General features: G+C 35.3%; 1 protein-coding gene across 2 annotated transcripts; it reads right to left on the reverse strand.

Annotated features, from left to right (window-relative positions):
* Nucleotides 1-2,595: 2,595 nt before the first annotated feature.
* LOC110092729 lies at nucleotides 2,596-19,581 on the reverse strand. Of its 2 annotated transcripts, none has more exons than XM_028694160.1 (10): nucleotides 19,389-19,581; nucleotides 16,086-16,111; nucleotides 15,452-15,533; nucleotides 15,171-15,380; nucleotides 14,322-14,444; nucleotides 8,165-8,222; nucleotides 8,023-8,096; nucleotides 7,491-7,579; nucleotides 7,351-7,422; nucleotides 2,596-3,012 (listed from the first exon to the last, which is right to left on the reverse strand). In XM_028694160.1, the coding sequence occupies exons 1-9, from the start codon at nucleotides 19,467-19,469 to the stop codon at nucleotides 7,353-7,355; spliced, it is 813 nt and encodes a 270-aa protein (XP_028549993.1). In that variant the 5' UTR covers nucleotides 19,470-19,581; the 3' UTR covers nucleotides 2,596-3,012; nucleotides 7,351-7,352. The 2 variants fall into 2 exon arrangements, with proteins under 2 accessions (XP_028549993.1, XP_028549992.1); XM_028694159.1 differs by having other exon boundaries at nucleotides 15,452-15,536; nucleotides 19,389-19,580.
* Between the last annotated feature and the right edge of the window lie 2,078 nt (nucleotides 19,582-21,659).

Genomic DNA, 21,659 nt, shown 5'->3' on the forward strand with positions numbered 1-21,659 from the left:
ATTATCATTCTACTTAAAAATGAAATTCTGAAAATATATTACTAATTATATATATATATATATATATCCCAACAACATCAATAGATTTGAAAATATTCAAAATTTTATTCTTTATCTTTTATTTAAAAGATTAAAAGGCCAATAAAAATACTAAACTTAGAAGAAAAAATAATATACAGACTAACATAAACACATATATCTATGCTTTAATTGATTTCTTAAGTAGAAGAGAATCTTTATTGATTATTTTTATCATATTATCTTATAAAATATAATGCATTCATCATAAATTTTAAATTTATCATTATTATACCCTCTAAGATGAAAAATTATTTTGTGCGGATGTCAAACGCCGTCCGGATACCAATCAGAATACGCCACATCACCCTTTTGCTCGACACCACTGACGTGATTGCACCTTATTCGTCTTTGGACGTAGAAATGCGTCTGACGTCCGCACAGAATAATTTCTCTAATCTACTCATCATAGGTATAACCAAGTCTTAAAACATCTAAAATAAATTTTTAAAAATGAATTAATTTTACCTTGAATAAAATTTGGATCAAAATTTGTAAGTTCATTTGACTGAAATTGAGATTAATAGTCAATTTAAAGTTGCATTACCAAAAATGTTGCAGCTCCCTTTCATTTATTTCTGTGATATACAGTTGATGAATTTGTGGTTAAATTTTGTTAAAGCCTAAGAAAATTCGCAAACAATCGATCCGTCCATTTGACTGAAATTGAGATTAATAGTCAATTTAAAGTTGCATTACCAAAAATGTTGCAGCTCCCTTTCATTTATTTCTGTGATATACAGTTGATGAATTTGTGGTTAAATTTTGTTAAAGCCTAAGAAAATTCGCAAACAATCGATCCGTCCATCTCGCTGGTAGTACTACAGTACACGAATCTTAATGACACTTGATCTTCACGTACATGGGTCCACCTCGGCAACTTGCTATCGCCGCTAAAATAATAGAGTGCTTGCAATTGCAGGTCTCGTGACGCCCTCGTCTTAATGACGGAGATAAAGCTGTCCTTCTCCTCTACTATTTAGACCGTACTTGTAGACCTCTAAAAATTAACCAAATTGTTTAGCCCATATTTTAGGTCATTACGAGGTGGGTGAAATTTTGGGGGAAGTTGTATTTGGTGAGATTCCAAATAATAAATTGGTTGCATTGTGGACCCCACTTGCCAATTGCTGGATTTTCCGCAGACAGGAGGACATGCATCTGCTGTTTGGTGCTCTGTTACCAACAGCCAATTAGAAACTCCGGCTAGGGCTAGCGGCAGACTTTTACTGTCGTTCAAATTCGTTTATTTTTTTTTTCTTTAAATTTTGTTTGGGCTTAACTATTATTTAAACTGTTTGTCTGATTAGTTATTACTCATAAAAAAAAAAATATATTCGAACTTTTTTCACTAAATTCTATAAGAACTCCATTATATTTAAATCAATTTAAATATTTGCTCAATACTTTAATCGAACTTATACTTTTAACATAAATATTTTTTGAAATGTTAAATCTAATAATTTAAAATTAATTAAACTAACTTATTTTTTTTAATTCTCATGGAACTTCTTAAACATCAAATGAATATAAATGTAAAATTAAATTAATATTTAGTGTTAAATTAGTTATATACTTAGTTTTAAAATTTTATTGACATTGTTTTTAAGTTCTATTACATTTTCAAAATGAACAAATAAATGAAGTTGATTTTATGAATATCAAGTTATTTATAAAATTAATAGATATTATGATTCATAGAAAAATAAATATGATATGCATTCAAAAAACTAAATGAATTAAAAAGAAAACTAAAGAAATTGATATTTTAGAATTTAAATTATAATATTCTCATAGCAATCATATTAGAAATAGTGTAAGTGTGATTATAGATAAAAATTTGAAGAATAATATTATAAAAAATTAATTGAATTGAAAATATAATTAAAAATTTAAATATTATTAATATTATAAATATTTATGCCCCTCAAATAAGTTTGGATATTTGAAAATTTTAAAATGACTTAAAAAAATTAATATAAAATATACATCTTGAAGAAAGAATTTTTAGTAGAAGAGATTTAAATGAACATGTTAATAAAAAGTTATTTTAAAAGCATTCATAGTGACTATGATTTTGATGCGGCTAATGAAGGTCGTAAAACCATATTAGAATTTTTATAGATTATGATTTTGCAACTTACTAATACCTTATTTAAAGAACGAGAGATGAGCATCTTTATCATTTAATTAATTTATTTACTTCTGTAGCTTCCGTCAAAGTATTTGCTTTATGAGCTTGTTAAGAGCTCCATATTAAGGAGAGCCTCAAATCAAAATTGAGTCAAGGTAATCTAGGTTAACCTTGCCTTTGCATAAGATAGGCCAAATGACTGACTAAGGTTTCATTTGGGGCGGCTTTTTTACTACTCCTTAAAGCAGTTTTCTAGCACAAAAAATAAAATTTTTGTATTAAAAAGCTGCTTTTTGAAGCAGCAAGAAAGCCGTCCAAACCTAAATCAGATGTGGGACTCTTGCTTGATGTACAAAAGCTCATAATGGCGAGGGGAAGAGAGATTAGAAGAACATTCTCATGGAACATCATCAATTGCAAGATCAAATCTCGATCTATGAAACAGACAAGAAACACATACAAAAAAGTTATAAGGTTGCTCACTCCACACTAAGTTGTACTAAAATAAGTTTCAGTTAATAGTGGATAACTTAAGAAAAATTCAAACTACAACAAAAACTGGTTTTCCAAAGAATACACTCATCTGTGGGTCTTGAAAATGGTCAAGAAACTCTGGACTGAAAGGAAAGGTGAAGCCTTGTAACTTGAAAAAAGTTTAGTAGACTTGCCCAGCTCACAAGTATATTTGCATCTTGATTCATAGCAAAAGGTGTTAACCGCAGCTTCATATCAGCACTCTCAGCCCAGAAAGTTCAAATGTATAGAGTATTGGCTTGCAAAAGTCAGAGAAATAAAAAAACCTGAAAGAAATATGTAAGATGATAGATAATTAACTATCAGATATTCAATTAGAGTAAATTGTAAGTTAACTGTCGTTGCACGAGAAGAACACTTGAGATTTTAGAAGTAATCTAAGCTGAGACAAGGGAATTAGCATTCAAAAGCTGATCAATGCATGGGTTTTGGTAAGGCAAACATTTAGGCTTCATTTGGGGCAGCTTTATTACTAGTACTTCTTAAAGCAGCTTTTTAATAGAAATTTTTTATTAAAAAATTGGTTTAAGAAACAGTAAGAAAGCCGTCCCAAATAAAGCCTTAGAAGCTGCCAATCTGCGGCATTCTCATCTTCAATTCCAAGGTTTTTCCAACCACTTAGTTCAGTTATGAACAGCTCTCGAGAGTTCGCTCTTCAGTTTTTATATAAATAAACAAATCTGAATTCAAGTTAGAGCAAGATTAGCTACATACCCGCTTGTTCTCTCTGCTAGAACCTTTGAAGGGTGATGAGATAATTCAAATTTTGAAAAAAGAAGTCTTCAATAAAAAGCCTCACACAATTTCTGCCTTAAACTAACTAAAGCTTCATTTGAGGCGGCTTTCTTGCTGCTTCTTAAAACAATTTTTTAGTACAAAATCTAAAATTTTTGTAATAAAAAACTGTTTTAAGAAGCATCAAGAAAGTCATCCCAAACAAGGCCTAAGACTTCATTTGGGACGGCTTTATGACTGCTTTTTAAGGCAGCTTTCTAGTAAATAAATTTAATTTTGTACTAAAAATCTATTTGAAAAAGCAGTAAGAAAGCCGTCCCAAACGAAGCCTAAGAACGTACAAACTAGTCATTCAGTAACAGGCAGCTGCTTTATGCATGACCATGGTCTTAAGCACCAACTCCACAAGTTGATCATTAAAAATTAAAAATAAGTGCCAGTAAAAGCAATACCATGAATCCAGATAGAACGGTGTTTATAATCTTCTAGCATTAATATTCTGTAAAAGTACAACAATATGATGTTTAAGGGTGTCTAAATCAGACGAAATACAATTGAACCTCGAAGATGTAAAAAGTGCATTCAAATAGCTTAACAAAAGAAGAAATTTAGGGGATAAATAAAAGGATTGCAGCTACAATCACTTATACAGAGCATCCACTAGCCACAAAAACAAAGCCAACATTCAACTAAAGTTGATCAATGGGGACAAAGACGAGATAGAGCATCCAAGGGCGGAACCATTTAGGTTCCAGGGGGGGCAGTTGCCCCCCCTCAAAATTTTTTTTTTTAATTTTTTTATATGGTTTTTTTAGGTAATTTATCCTTTTTATTCATTTTTTAGTCTTTATTACAAGAGTTTTCATGCAATTGCCCCCCCCCTAAAAATTTTAAAATACTATGGTCTTTAGATAATTGCCCCCAACAGGTCGAACCCCGCCAGAAGACACTGCCCCCTTGAATCCTCGACATATATGTCTTATAAGTTTGCCCCCCCTGAAAATTAGAGCTGGTTCCGCTCCTGAGAGCATCTATGGCATCGACATCTCAAGGCATCAAAAAAAAAAAAAAAAAAAAAAAAAAAAAAAGCATTAGCACTACGCCAAGATTCTCGTATTCCCAGTGATTGGAAGTAACATATGTCCAAATTGGGTGCTGATGCAAGCTAACGAAATCAAAGATATCTTCAGGGTAGAATTAGTATGGGAGCAGATAGAAATTGCCGATAATCATTCTCTCAAAGAAAAAATAAAAAAAAGAAAGACTTGCCCAAGTACTGCTAGCTAAGTTGCACCAATACACCTATTTATGAAGGCGTGCTGTATCCGATACACGGATACGCCTGCAATACAGTACCGATACGTGTCGGATATGACAAAGCCGTATCCAATTAAAATACTATTTAATTTCAAAATGACACGCATATCTGATACGCTTCGTCCGTTGAAAAAATAAAAGAAATCAGAAAAAAAAAACCCGTCGGATTTACTTCCGCGACTGCGAGCGAGGTTCTTTCATTTCCGAGATGGATTTGAGTCTCTAGATGATATGAGAATATTAGAAATTGCTAATCTTTCACTTGATGAGCCTGAATTAGAAGTTATGATATTTATTGAAGATGATATAAAAGTTCAAAGACAAACCACTGAAGAAGCTAATCATATCATTCTTTCTATTGAATAGTTTAAACTTCATGTGCTACACAATTTATGTTTATGCTTTTGTTGTTGTACTAGACATTTAATGCTTACTTTTATTTTGATATTATAAGCTACAAGGCTACAAATGATGTTACTTTCATTTTTTTTTTGTAATTTCAAATATTATGCTTTAATTGCTTTTTTATTTTTTATGTATTATTTATAAATTATAATGTCATGACTGCACCGTGCCCGTATCTTGTATTTTTAAGAATAAACGTGTCCCGTATCCATATCCGTGTCGCCGTATCTATATCGGTGCAGCATAGACTGCCACCGTTTAGATAAAAGAAAATAATACACAAGGTGTTGCAGTCCTAACTTGTGAGCCATGACCTAGCAAGAATGAACATTTTAGGGATGTTGCTGTCTAGATAAATCGCAACAATAACTTTACATTTGAAATAAGGAGGCCATCTAGATGCGAGAATAAGATGGGGAAAACAACATAACCCATTCCCCAGGTGGATTATAATCTCCTCCCCTCTTCTTTCAAAATCTGCACCCATTCATTCATACCCAACCCCCTCACGCCTCTCCTCATACCTTCTACGTATCTCCTCCCTAGGAATAGGTTCTAGAGGAGGTCTTCTCTCTTCTCCCTCCAAGATCTCCATCTTTATTCTTCCCCTCCCCTTATCATAATAGGGTTTTCCCTACTCCCATGGTTGTCGGCGACTTCTCTCGTCTCTAACGATGCCATTTTGGTTTGGCACTTGAGCAACTTCTTCATCATCCCCTCCATGATAGCAAATTTTCCATCAATCTTCTCGTGGACGACTGAAATTTGAGTTTGAAAATTGAAATTTCATATTTCAATTGTTCAATCTCCCCTTCTACCTTTTTTTCCCGCCATAGGTACTCGAATCTAGGCTCCATACATTAAGAAACAACAAAAAAATAGTGAATATGGTATTCAAACAATAAAAATCAGCAAGACGGAGGGAAAAAATACAATAGAAATCAACGAAGAAGGCTTATATTTTAGCCCAAGACACCACTCTGATACCAATTTGATAGAAAGTAGATGCAATTTCAGCCAAAATCAGCGAACAATAATAAAAAATTGGGAAGAAGAGCACATCACAAATGTCTTTATTATAGGATATATGAAAGAGAATAGCGAGATATAGTTGGATCTTCAATTGGAGAGGAAGATCAGGCTCTCCCAAATCCCTAGCTGCCGGCTAGAGCCCTCACAACATATGACATTCTAATTTCAGCAAACACAAGCATAAGCCATAAACCCTAGGGTAAAAACCTACATAAGGCATACAAAAAACATGGCAAATCCTAAAACAGCTCTTCACTGTTCAAATTTCCCTCCTAGCCGCTCAAACCCCTTGAATTATTCCCCCTGGGTCCCACCCCAAGGGGGCGGCATCTAATGCAAGCGGGATTTCTGCATGCTATAAGCGATCGTCAGTCCATGACAGACTGGCTTGATTGGTCCAGGACGGACTAGTCCATCAAATTATTGGGGACGAGAAGTAAACACCACAATGACGAAACAAGCAAGAAAGTAAAAGCAGCAGAAAAGTAACGGACAGTAGCATTTAAAGTGGAAAAACTCAAAATAGAGGAAAACCCACTGAGCCATGCCACACCAAGAAATCCATTATGAAAACTGGGATGAATAAGTATAGATCTCTCTTCTATCTCGCTCTCTCCTCCTTTCTCTTCCCACATGCACCGTTCTCAATGTCTATAAACCTAAAATACAAGAGAAAGCCAAGTAAATAACCCCAAGAGACACAACCCTTCAGAAAAACGAGAAAGACAACCGTCCACTACACCATATATAGACCATTGCGATGCTTCGCTCTCTGTCATTCAGTGATGGGGCGCTCAGGTATGCAGCACTGGGGTGCCCAGATTCACAGCGAACATGCAGAAAAAAAATTTGCCGGGGGGTAAACCCCCTGCACTGCTCAACAAGCATGACAAACTTGAGGTCAAAGCAACAGAACAACCCGATTGATCAATACAATCAGGTTCCACACAACACAAAATCACTCCAGAAAGAGAGAAAAAACATGAGTTAAAAAAGTCAAGAATGGAACATCTTCTAGCAACGTAGTAATGCTGAGCACAGTTAACATGATCTCAAGAAAGGACAGGTAGCATGATTAACTCATAGAAGACCTAAAGGTCACATAAGAAACTTACAACTAAGAGGGCTTCGTCTTTAGACCAGGTTTTGAAATGCGCTTCAGAACCTGTACACCCTTATTCATCTCCCTACAAAGGAAAAAAATATATTAAGCATCACTCTGAACCTTTAAGCATTAATGATACATGATTCGAACCTTTGTTGCAAGTAAACCACAGTATAGAACAAAGGTAGCAGCATCACAACTAATATGCAAACAGCTAGGTAGAATACACTCGACTCCTTCTGCATAGACAATAAAATCAGTCCTGTCAATTTGAGAAAAATCTAAAGTTCTAATCATTAAACAAACTCATACCATCTATTATAAATAGATGAATTAATCATTTCTTAATTATAATAAATAGAATGAGAAAAATCCACAAAGTAGATTTCACCATGAAATTGAATTCAAAGAACATAATTTTAAGAAGCCTTGAGCCTTGGCAATATTTTTCATGGATATGAAAGAATGAAGACCTGATGAAAGAATGAAGACCTGAGCAAACACTATGGCTTCGTTTGGGACGGCTTTCTTACTACTTAAAGCAACTTTTTAGTACAAAAAAATTAATTTTTTAGCTAAAAAGCTACTTTAAGAAGCTATAAGGAAGCCGTCCCAAACGAAGCCTGTATCTACAAGAAAGTTGATATAATGATCCGTAGATTCTACAAACATGCTATTTTACCTTGCCCCCTCTAGAAAATGGCTTTTTCCCTCCAGCACATGTGTGAGCATCACAAAATTGACGCAAGAAAAATTCTACAAAAAAAAAAGGTAAATGCCAGTAGTAAATAACATATAAGATAAACTTGTATGAAGTAAAATACCATGCAGACGGCTTGCTGATTGACCCTTATTTAGAGGAAAGCAACTATCGGCAAGGCTCTGCAATCAAGACCATCTAACAGACTGTTAATCAAAGGAATTACATGAAAATTGATAGGCTTATATTAATTTCTAGTAATAAAAGAGCTACGCTTGGTGATTAAAACTAGACAATCAATCAGTGTAATCTGTTTGTGCAGTTTTCTAAGGGGCACACCTCAAAAGAAAGCAATGCTCCACAAGCACTATTGCGATTCATCTAGAAATTGTCACTAGTCATGCAGGATTTTACCGTTAATACAAAATCTTTCTAGGAATCCTTAACTTGAAAATTACAGAAGAAGCATATCATTCATTTCTATCAAACTCCAGAGAAGTTCACTCGAAATAATCATGAACCGTACTAGCAGAAATCATTCAGCTCTAGAAGATAATGGGATCACAACTCTGTTTAAAATTGTGCAATTAGAGGCGCGCCTTTGCGCAATTTGACCAAAAAACGCCTCGAGGCTTACTCAATTCTTCACCTGGATGAGGCGTATGCCTCACCTGGACTGAGGCGCGCCTCAGAGGCGCAATTGCGTAATTCTGGGTGAGGCGTACGCAAGTCACAAATCAAAAGTTCAATAATATAATATATACTACGAATAATATATTTGAACTCTACTTGGACGCTATGACACTAATGTGACAAGAAGTTTTCAAGCATTGCTACAACATCACTCAAGGACTGCTTGTAAGATTACTATTTGAGGTGATCTCCCCGGCCCTATTAATGTTTACATCAAGGAAACCCTCAGAATTATAACTTCTCATTAATATGAAAACACTATTGATCATTGTACACTTGTTAAATAAACACTTGAATCAACATTACCAAAGAATATTCATTCAATATCTTAGTACTAAACCATGTCACCCATGTCAGATCTCTTGGATTCCATTCCAATAGGCACAAAACATGTTGGAAATATTGAGAAAAATGTCACGCTTGTCATTGCAATTTGAGGCAATTCAAGATAGGCTTTTATGATTTAAAAAAAGAAAAAAGAAAAAAAGATAGGCTTTTATGATATTGTTCGACATCATTTACAAAATATACTAATTTGAGAAAAAATTGGCAGCAAACTTTCACACTTTTTTTTTTCTATTTGTCAATTAGACCAGGTCCTTTACAATGGCCCTTTCTATCTTACCTAAGTAACCGCGGGATTCTAGTTGGCTTTTCATTTGCTTTACTTTTATTACAGTCGTTATTTTACCGATCTCGCTAATTTAGGCTTAAGCTCTTGCCTAAGCGTAGTTGAATTCTACGATCTCTGAAAAGTATCAATTGTGAACAATGTTAAGCTTGCAATTTTCACCACTTAAACAATATTTTATTAAGCTTCTAAATTCAATTCCTGGTTTCACATCACATATGGGACTTTTTATCTAGGATAAAAGCAACATAAAAAAATGGCAGCCCCATCATGCCCTAGAAGCATAATTAAATTGTTTCCCTCTATACTCGCAACTCATACATTGGCTTATAATGCATAAGTGCATTAATAGTCGAGCATAAATAAGTTTAGCTTGAGCGAGCTCAAGTATTATTTAAATTGACTTATTAAACAGATGAGCTCTCTCTTTTTTTTTTTTTTTTTTGCTCATTTATTTATCAAGCTCAACACAAGTTGTTCACCATCATAAATTCTACTTGAAAGTCAACATATAATTAATAGAGCATAAAGGCCACCATACTGATAAGCTCCGCCCAGACTAGCTTGGCCAGCCCGGCCCAGACCAACCCAGCCAATTAGCTCAACCCAGGTCGAACTAGCCATGTAGTTGGGCGGTACCAGGGGCTGCAGGAGGGGGAAGTTCGGTCCCCTTTGTGATATCAATTAGATTTTTCGTTGTTGGAGTAAACATAAATCAGCCCTCATACTTAAGTTTATGCAATTTCCTCTTATCTAATTTGATGTTTTTGCTTCCAAGTTGCAGAAAATTGGCATCAAAACGAGATTTTGGAGAGATGGCAACAAGTAAGATGGATGTGTTGGAAGGCAAAGTGGAGCAAATCAAATCCGGGATGGAGGAGAAGCTCTTAACCATCAAAGAAAGGTTTTCAGCCAATGAGAATTGGATGGAGAACTAATTTGGAGTTTTGGAGGAAATAATGAGAAAGCTGACGGAGAAATAATCCAAAACTCTACTGGCGGTTCCGATTGCTAACCCTAACAGAGATTTGACCGGTATTCCCTTGGCCAAATCCAAGGTAAGGAGCTCAGATGGGAGGATTTTGACGATGAGAGTTTCTTTCATCGAGAGCCACCTCTTATTTTTTTTACTAGCTCATTAACAGGTCAAGCTCATCAAGAGCCACCTCTTAGGGCTCCGATAAGGGGCAGATCAGGGTTTTCGGATGAGGGAAGAAAGGAGGGAAATTTTTGGTGGAGGTGGTGGGGTGGCCGACCACTATGAGAGGCATTTCGGGCAAGGGGAGTAGGCGACCAGAAATGTAGGGGGTTGAGCCGAGCCATGGGGATCGGGTTATACAAGGAGGATGGAAGAAAGATAGGATTCCCACCCTCAATGCATGAGGGGAACTGTTGGAGGAAGAGGAAGTTGGAGTGAAGATGCTAAGGTGAGGAAGTTGAAGATGCAGATATTTGAAAGGTAGGATGCCCATATTTGGGTGCATCGGGTGGAGAGATATTTCACGATGAATGTGTTGAATGAGGAGGAGAAGCTTACAACCGCAGGACTATGTCAGGAGGGGAAAGCCCTAACTTGGTTTTAGTGTAGAGAGTCCAGATATCTGATTCGCTTTTGGGAGGAGTTTAATGATTATTTGTTATTGCAGGAAGCAAAGAATCATCTTGGTTACACGCTAAGGAGGGAACAGCTGCTAAATCAGGGGCGATTCATCTTACCGAGGACATTGGGTACATTCCCAAGATGTTGCAAGAGTTTCATGGCAGCGCAGTTGGTAATACTCAGGAGTTTAGAAAACCTACAGTCGGTTGTCCTCAGAGTTATACTGGGTGGGGATGGGCCGAGATGTAAAGGACTAGGTGGCAAGATGTGATTTGTGACAGCAACACAAGTACTTGGCCATGACCAGAAGGATTACTACAACCTCTAGCTCTATCAAAAATGGTGTGGGACGATGTGGCGAAGGACTTAATCGAGGGGTTGCCGCGTTCGAAGGGATTTTCAGTGATACTACTAGTAGTAGTGGATCATATGAGCAAGTATGCATACTTCATCCCTCTAAAGCATCCTTACACAGTGGTCTTTGTGGCTACTGCTTCATATAGGTGGTGGTGCATTTACATGAATTTTTAGAATCCATTATGTCAGCTAGAGACAAAGTGTTCATCAATCATTTCTAGAAGGAGATGTTTCATTTACAGAGGATAGTCTAGTCTTGCAGAGGAGCATAACATACCATCCCCAAACATATGGCCAAACAAAGGTGGTCAACATAAGTGTAGAGACCTGTTTGCAATGCTTTGTATAGGGTACGCCGAAGAGTTGGGCAAAGTGGATTGCTTGGGCCGAGTATTGGTACAACACTTTGTACCATTCAGCAGCACTGACCACCCCTTTCAAGACTCTCTATGGGAGAGACCCACCTCATTTGATACATTATGGCCAAAGCACTAAACCAGTATCCAATGTAGATCGATACTTAGAGGAGAGGGACAAAATATTAATAGAGCTCAAGGGACAGCTGTTGAGGGCCGAATAAATCATGAAGAGGAAGGTTGATGGCACATGAGATAAGTATAATTCAAACCAGGAGACATGGTTTACTTGAAGTTGAGACCCTACCGATAAAAGACACTAGCCAAGATGAGCAATGAGAAATTGTGCCTAAAATCAGCGGATCTTACATATTCCTAAATACAACAAAAAGGTATCTAGAGAACTATTAAATAGGCCCACTCAAAAGTTAAAGATATCTCTTCTATCCATGAGACCAAGATGAAGTTCTCAACAATCAAACAAAGTAACATCTCTGTGATTGAATATTTCTACGTAATGAAGGTATATTGGCTTGAACTAAATTACAGTCAATATCTTAAGATGAAGTATGGTGATAAAAATGTGGTTCTTAAATAATTTATAGAAAAAATAGGGTGTTAAAACTTCTTGTAGAATTCAACAATGAATTAGATCAGTTCGTATTCAAAGCTTAAACAAAGAGAACCTATTACCCCTAAATGAGATCTTCTCACTCATACGAACTATAACAACAACAACATCAAGTTTTTATCCCACAACATGGAGTCGACTACATAGATCCTTTTTTGTCCATTGTGTTATATTAAGAGTCAAATTTTCATTTAAATATAATAAAAAAATATCATTTAAACTAAAGAAGAAAAAAATATAATAATGCTTGATACTCTGAACTCAGAAACATCAGTCATGAAAATAACTTAAAGCCAAGGGAAAGGACTTATATGACTGAATCTTCTCACAAAAAAGGATAAAATCCACTCCCCCTCCTAAAAATAACTTGTGGTGCAATTACTTCAAAAAAAATAGACCTGTCAAAGAGTAATGCTAGAAACTCCATGGAAAGACTCAAAACTATGGTGCAAGCAAAGAAGGTTTATCAAAAGAGTAGGCTTATCTTGTTGAATCATAAGGGGTCAACTCAAAAGAAATTGACAAGCAGAAGGACATCCTCAAAAAAAAAAAAAAAAAAAAACTTTCAGGTCATGCTATCTAGCTCAAAGTGATACAAATTTTAACTTTTGTGCTTTTAATACCTCAAGTAGTTCCCTTAAAAATAAGACAATAGATTCAGGTGCTACCGATTATATGAAAAATCTTGCCACCATTTTCTAAGCCTACAAATTGTCTCCCATTAATAGAAAAATAAAAATAATTGATGGCTTCCTAACCATTGTTGCAGGACATTTTGACCAAGGTCTTTGCAATCATATAATAAAAATATGTTATGTAAACTTGGAATGGTAGATCTTTATCATTCAAATTGAGGGGGAGTATTGAGAATACAAAATCCCATAAATTGATGACTTGGCATAAACATGAAAAGAATTGGCAAAATTAGCTCAGGCATAATGAAGGGACCCTAATCAGGCAAAATCAGCTCAGGCAGCATGAAAAGAATTATATGACAGTGGGAACCCAAAAATCAACCAATCTTGGCATGGTTCCTCAAGCACACGGATTAAAAGTTCTAATCGTTGAATTGATCCTCTTAAAAGTTCTAATCGTGGAATTAGTGTAACGTCTCTTACTCTTCTAGCCGCCAACCCCTTTGGGGACCATTTTTCCTTTTTTATTCAATCATTGATTTATTTCCATCGTAAGCCTTCTATATAATTCACAAATACTTTAACACTCTGTACAAAAATAAGTAATAAAATTCAAAAGTCTTTTTCTACTTTCTACATTTCTACATATTAATTGCCAATTTATTCCACTATTGTATTCCTACATCAGTTAGAAATAAGAAAGGAATGCATACTCCCACACATTAGTGACTTGGAGGGGCATGTGGTGCTATAATAGAATGTACGTACATAAATTTTATTATGTGGGGTAGGCAGATGAGTGGCTTTACTCTTAGAGAGGATGCGAAACGAGCATATACGCAAAAAGGTTGGAGTAGCTCCAGTGACAGCTAAGATTAGAAAGAGTCCTTAGATGGTTTGGTAACATAAAACGGTGGCCTTCCGATGACCCGGTAAGGAGAGTAGACGCATTAGATTTGGCCTATGTTAAAAAAGGTAAAAGTAGACCTAAAAAGACTTAGTTATAAAATATTAGAAATGACCTTTCTTTGTTAGATTTAAATGTGAATTTGACTCTTAACAGAACACAACGGAGAAAACAAATTCATATAACCGATCCCACATAGTGGGATAAAAGCTTGATGTTGCTGTTTGGGGTTGGCATCCATTCAAATTCAATGTAATTATTTTCCTTAGGAATTGTATAACTGCCTAATCCTTAGATATATCATTTGTGAACAAATACTGAGAAGATAAATAAATAATCCAAACTAACTACATTCTGCATAAATACATACATACACACACAAATATATATATATATATATATATATTTCAGCAGACAGATCTCCAGAAACTGAAATGGAAGGATGAAAAGGGTATTGATATTTAAAATTACCTCACAAAGATGTCGGTTCCTTGCCGCAGCTGCAGGATTACATTTAGTCTTTGTCTTCTTGGAATCAATCACGAAGTCACAATGCAGTGCTCCACATAAATCTGCCAGGCATCGACCTTGACTCTGGATTCATTATAAAATAGATGGCTTCTATTATCAGTAAACAGGGAGGGGGGCAAAAATTGAAGTAACAAAACGAATTTGATTCATATAAATGAAGTTTATCATATAAATGAAGTTTAAGCCTAAGATCTTAAATTATAATGGAAACCTCCATTATTTCAACATAAATTTAGCTGATATGAATGTCACTTGAACTAAATATCTCAATAAGAACTAAATGAGTAGTGATTTATATAAAGTTCAGAAACCCTGATGGTAATAGATCATGCTCACAAAGGCATCACTTCCATTACTTCAATCCAAGTTTGAAGAAAATTAAAACGTACCACTGAGCTAGTTTGCCGCAAGTGCAATCCAAAGGTACAGTAATCAATATCAAATAATTAAGGCATCACTTTCACTTTACTGTTACTCTCAAAAACCCTCCATGATAAGAAAATTGTTTTCATGCCAAAAACAGAAAAGGCCAATTAAAACATAATGGAAAATGCCCTAAAAGTTGTATCGAAGTATTAGCAAGCTTTACTCCATTGCATACGATTATAAAAATGTTTGAAAAAAAACTAGAAACTAGTCAATATTTATTGCTTGTAAAGGAAAGTGAAAGGAACAAAAAAATAAACAAGTGAATTGGTTAAATGTGACCACACTAGTTTCATAGGATGAGCAACACAATCACATAAAAAACAAGAATGAATTGATATGAGGGTGAAGAATAAAATCTACATCATTAAGCTGATTATAATGTCGGTTGTCAAAATGCTGATCCAGGAATTTTTCAGCACGAAAGCTTTTCCTGCAAAAGCCACAGCGCCACTCATTTGTATCCACATGGATTTTGTGTTGTTCTTGATCTCGAAACATATCGTTCTCCGGGTTCAGCCTACATTTTTTTGGAAGCTCATATTGTTCCTCATCCACAAAGGGTATCAAATACTGTTATGAGACAAGGAAATTATGAGTAAGGGCATAAAATATGATAAAAAGGAATAACTAAGACATCTCACCTCCGCAATGGCTTTCCAGGCTGCCCTACTCCTCTCTCTAGAGCAATGCACTTCATGTCTTTGTCCAGCTTCCTGCTTAAGACTTCTGATAACAGAAGATAAACAACATTACAAATTTAAATTGGAAAAACAAAGATTAAAACAAAATTTATGTTTATCACCATGCCATGCTTCCCCGTATAACTATAGAAAGTTTGAGATCAAGTACATTGCGTTGTTCTCCAAACATAAACCATTTTTTGAGATGTTCTTACGGATGTAAGTCCAGATTATACTTCAGAAAAAATTAACTTAATAAGATTTTTATTATAGCAAGTCAAAATCCTAAACATTTTAAAGCACGTATTAATAAAATCCAATATTACAAAGCAATTTCAGTTTGTAAAGTTCCTGGCAGAAACTCCAACCTGATTTACCTTTGAAAGATAGATCTTGTTTTTCAAGGGGAGACAAAACTAATAAAATCGAGGAAAGCTTAATCAAATAGTATTTCTTATGAATTCAAGTAATAGCAATAAAATTAGAAATATAAAAGGATAATTATAAAATTACAGCATAAACATGCATTAAAGTTAATTGATTGACAAATATTACACCAAAAAATCAATCTTAATAGCATGGATGGATATAGCACCTCGATGTGGCTGCTTGGTCAAACTCCTAGAGAAAAAAAGAACAAAAAGTGAGAAGTTTAGGGGGTTAGTAAAGACGTGTAAGTACTATCAAGCGATGCTTAAATATTAGCAAAAAACTGGCGCTTCAGGAAATGAATTGAACATTAAATTGAGAGTCAAGTAAACAGCAGGTTTCATTAAGTAGCAGTTCCACTCACATGAATACAAAAATATGCAGCTTCCATTGAAAAAAGATATATACAACAGAGGGAGTGTAAGAAAAGAAATAAAACATCGCATATCCCTCACAATGCTGGGAGAAAAAGATGAACTGTGCAATAGTTGATACAGTACTGGAAACAAGGTTGAAAAGAGCATTTTTCTTTTTCCTTTATTTTCTATTAACTTATGAAGTGAGAGCCAATGATTGCATCGGCTAGAGGTAAAATTTACTTTGCATGAAACTAATTGTTCATATAATTTTAAGTTGGGGTAGTATGTATGCTTCATGAAAATACACCATATGTAGATGAGAGATCCTAGCTCAGGTTCACAGAAAAAATGACCAGCAGAAACCAGACCTGAAAGAAGTCAAGAACTATGTCATTCCACATTTTTAAAAGGGCGGTTCCCTCTACAAATCAAAAGAGTTTTACTACTTAAGAAAGGGATAGCTATTCATGTCACAAATTTCAAACACATGTCAACACAACATGACACTGAAAAAGAGAGGCAAAGAGGAAGAATTCTTGAGAGGGGGAAGAGAGAAAACTACAGCAAGAACAATCACCACCTGTAAATCGTTTCCAGGATACAAAAATCAGCCTTGGCTGAAACTAAATTTCACTCCATTCTGTTCACCACCTCAAAATGAGACCAGCCATTCCTATTTATACAATCTAATAACAAAGGTAGAAAAGACTACAACTTAAAAAAAATAAAAGGGCCGAACAGAACCACAAGGTTCGGGCGGAACAAAGAGTAGGTTCAACCTAGGGGTGTAAACGAGTCGAGTTTTGACACTATCGAGCTCAGCTCGTCAGTCGGAATGCGAGCTCGAACTCGAGCTCGTCCCAATGTTAACGAGTTCGAGCCGGCTAGCGAGCCTGGGCAGTCCGGTCAGCCTTCGAGCGCGAGTCTTCCTACCGCGTGGAGCTCGATCCCATCGGAGAAGAATTTGAGCATTGAAATAAAATAGTATTTTTTATCAGTTGCAGCTTTTCACTTCTCCCAAAAATAACATTAAAATAATATTTTTATCAGCAGCTGTCAACAAAAGAAGGAAAGCAAGCTGGTAAGCTGCAGCTTTTCACTTCTCCCAAAAATAAAAGCAGTTGTAATCAGTTTTCATTGGTTATATATATATATATGGCATGCAAGCAAAAGGTTCAGCCAAAACTCCAGCACTACTGGACCAGAATTCGGTCCAATTCTAAGCTCATGCGGCATTCTCCTGGGTTGAAGGGTGAACCAAAACTACAACAATATTGAACCAGAATTCGGTCCAATTCTAAGCTCCTGCATCATTATCCAAGGTCGGGGGAGGCTTCAACATCAATAGAAGCAAATGCATCCTCGTAATAGAGAGATAAATCTAAAATATAGAAAGTCACAGACACTTATAGATTTCTCAGTAGTTCAAATTGATAGGAATTATTATTAATGTGCTTAATAATGTGGAAGGGACCATCCACCTTGGGTTTGAACTTGTCACGTGCTCCTAGTGGAAACCTTTCCTTGCGTAACCATATCCAAACTAGATCCCCATCTTTAAAATCCCTTTTGGATTTGTTAACCTGTTTTTGGGAGTTGACAAAGCCACTAGATGGCAAGAAAGCACTGCAGAACAAGTGGGTTTATAGGCTGAAAGAAGAACCTGATGGTAGCAAGCGCTATAAGGCCAGGCTTGTAGTTAAAGGTTTTCAGCAAAATGAATGAGTGAACTTACTAAAATTTTCTATCCAATGATAAAGATGACTGCAATCAGAGTTATATTGAGCATGGTCGCAATACACTAGATACTAAGTGTTTATCCTTAATCGAAAGTGTTCTCTCTTCATTAGGAAAGATAATTAACCATAAAGGCTTACGTCTATAGAAAACTTGAATTTAGATCTTAAAATCTTCATAAATGAGGGTGAAATCTCTAGGTAGTATATTATCTCTAACCAACCTATCTTCTGACAATTTAATCCCAAAACATAATCCATTAAAACTTTTTTGAATCCACACAGAGAGGTTGAGGTGCCAAAAATTTTGGATACCACAATGCCAACCCCCAACTAGATCCTAAATTATCAGTAACTTCATGCACTAAGTACGCCCTACTTTTCAACATTCTAGATTCATTAAAGTTGGGACTTAGCCTCTACAAAAACTTTTCCACTACTATTTCATCAAGAATAGAATGAATGAATGAAAATGAATAATAGAATTAAAGACGCTTTAAACAAAAACCAAGCTAGTGATTCATCCTTATTTAAATTTCCTTGAGCATTTTCAAGAATCCTCTAAGCACAATGCTGATAAATTTTCTTTCTTCCTAGAGTGATGCCAAAAAAGCATACTAAAATAAAATAAAATCCTCCTCATCTGCTTGCCTTGCATACATAAACTTCAACCCTAACATTAATCCAATGAACACGAATTAGGAAAAGTCAATATTTCATGAACCAAATGACAAAGAAACAGTACACTAACAGTGGTGTCAATGAGTTAGCAGAGGTAAGAAACTGAACAATAAACTTGCCGTTGCATACACTTACAACTGCTACGCAGTAGCACCAGGCGGCGCATACTTATACACCTCAAGCATATTATCTACATGGATCTTGCCTGATAAAAAAATGACGTGACTTTTTACACCTTAATCTATATTAATCAACAAATACATGCCATTAATATCATGTAAAGCTCTCACATGAGATCAGCCAGTCCCTTTTCTGCCCGGCTTTACCATTCGAGGCTGCCCTACGGGACTCGACATCAAAACCTAGCAAAAAAATCGTCTTTCCAGTTTTAATTTTGGATCAACATGAGATTTTCGAACTCAATACTATTAAAAAAAAAAAGAATTATTTTAGACAATGAAGCAGGCCAAATCCCCGTCATGTATCGAAATTCAATGAATTTATTTTCTTAAGCCCAGAAAATCCGCTTTGGAGTTTATGAACTAAATGCAAAACCATCAGAAGAAAACAGAAAAGTAAACTATGAATTGAAACATCGTAATTTTATCAAATTTAAGAGTGAGAAATGGCCAGTGAGTAGAAGCCAACCAACAGATCTTAAGATTGGTAAAATTAAAAAGGCAGATGAGTTACCGTAACAGCTCCGACTCCCTGGAGCGGCAGTAAGATGAAAATCTGGAGAAGTAAAATTGTCACCAACGTTGCCCCCCGCATCGTCGTGCTTGATTGGACAAACAATGACAATTGATGCCACCGGAGCGGAAAAGAAAAGCCTTTTTCTCGGATTTTTAAGTGATCATTTCGCGACCCAGTAGACTTTTCATATGCAAACTATTTTATGATTTTATTTTTTTTAATAGAAATGAGTTTTTATGATTTAAAGCCGCCAAAATTCACCACAAATTAATACCAACTTAGGAGCGTGGATCTCTACCTACAAACTTAGTGTAAAGTGAGCCGAGCCTCCTAGCAAACAGTTCATGAGCAGAGTTTATCGGGCCACCAGCTTGAGCTTGATGAAGCCCAGCTCATGCAGGGGCGGAACCAGCCCTAATTTTCAGGGGGGGCAAACTTATAAGACATATATGTCGGGAATTCAAGGGGGAAGTGTCTTCTGGCGGGGTTCGACCTGTTGGGGGCAATTATCTAAAGACCATAGTATTTTAAAAATTTTAGGGGGAGCAATTGCATGAAAACCCTTGTAATAAAGACTAAAAAATGAATAAAAAGGGTAAATTACCTAAAAAAATCATATAAAAAAATTTAAAAAAAAAAATTTGAGGGGTGGCAACTGCCCCCCCTGGAACCTAAATGGTTCCGCCCTTGAGCTCATGATCTCGCGAGCCGGGTCGAATCATTAATTAATATTTTGAAATATTTTGTATTTATTTATTAAATTTGAAAATCGGTTTAGGGTTTAGGGTTTAGGGTTTAGGGTTTAGGGTTTAGGGTATTCTTGTGGGCGGAAGTAGGAATGAGGAGGGTCCATACGATTCAGAGGTGGGCGTGTGTAGGAACTCGGAACGAGGTGGGTGCGCGTGGGAACTCGAAACGAGGCAAACGAAGCTGAGGAGAACGACGCAGAGGCGGACAACGCGAAGGCAGATGACGCGGAAGGCGGCCTAGACCGCCGAGGCTCATGAGCCAGCTCGAGCTCATTTACAGTAGGACGAGCTCAAGTTCGAGTTGGCTTTCTGAATGATGAGCCAAGCTCGATAAGATCACTACTCAACTCATTTACACGCGCGCAATATATATATATTTGGCCAATACAATTAAAAAAAAAATAGTATTTAAATTTAGATCGTTTACTGATTAAATGTGCTGACAATGTGATATTTTTGTATGTCCATCTTTTCTTTCACAGTCATACTTCTTTGATTTAGTCATATCTTCAAAATACTTTTATTATTCATCACAATTATAATTTTTCTTAATTCGAACTCAAACAAACTATATCATTGCCTGGTTATCAACTCATTTAAGTGGTAAAAATCTCAAAAGTTATTGCTAATATCTAAAATTTAAATTTTATATATATATATATATATATATATATAACACAAAATTATTATTTTAGCCATGCAAAAATTGCACCTTGACCGCTATGAGGAGCATAACAAAAATCTAACCCTCTATTTGGCAACTAAGGCTTTGTCTTGGATGTCTTCCTTAATGCTTCTTAAAATAATTTTTTAAATACAGATATTTTAATTTTTTTACTATAAAGCTACTTTAAAAACTATAAGAATGATATATTTAATAACATTGACAATGAATTGATTGTACAAATAATATGTAAGTTTTTTATTTTATTATATATTTTATCTTTTTATAATGAAACTAATGATTTAAAAAAAATTAAAACTATCAATGCCGATTTCATGCCCGGATGAAAAAAGTTTAGGAATTTTTGTTTACATCAATGATTTGTGCCCCACATCAAAAAATTTATGGCTCTGCCCATATATACAAAAAATTTCAAAGAATTTGAAATTATGTTTACAAGTGTTGAGCCAGCTATTAACAATCTTGGATGACTATGTCATTAATGTTACTATTGATATGATTGGTAATCAATTGCATAATTTAGATTTCTTGACCAATGATAGTATGTTGAATATTAGTTTAAAAACTTAATTGAATATGTTTAAACTTAAAATGTCCTAATTGAAAATTGTCTTATAATAGAGGACCTCTCGAAAAGAATTCACTGTGAGACTGAGTTTTCAGCAAGTAGGACGTTATAATTGACAATAGAGGAATATAATTGGCACATAAATTTATATTAATTGGACACAAACATGATTATGATGCAATCATATTTATGAACAAATTCAAAGTATTTATTTTGCACATTTAGAAATGTTATTAATAAGTACAATAGAAATTTTAGATTTATCA

Source organism: Dendrobium catenatum, unplaced genomic scaffold (genome assembly GCF_001605985.2).
Source record: "Dendrobium catenatum unplaced genomic scaffold, ASM160598v2 fragScaff_scaffold_412, whole genome shotgun sequence".
NCBI lineage: Eukaryota > Viridiplantae > Streptophyta > Magnoliopsida > Asparagales > Orchidaceae > Dendrobium > Dendrobium catenatum.

Coding starts and splice junctions, on each gene's coding strand:
- LOC110092729 (XM_028694159.1), bottom strand. CDS start 19,469: ATGCGGGGGGCAACGTTGGTGACAATTTTACTTCTCCAGATTTTCATC. Junction 16,112..19,388: donor AGGGAGTCGGAGCTGTTACG/GTAACTCATCTG, acceptor TTTTTTCTCTAG/GAGTTTGACCAAGCAGCCAC. Junction 15,381..15,451: donor CCTGGAAAGCCATTGCGGAG/GTGAGATGTCTT, acceptor GTCTCATAACAG/TATTTGATACCCTTTGTGGA.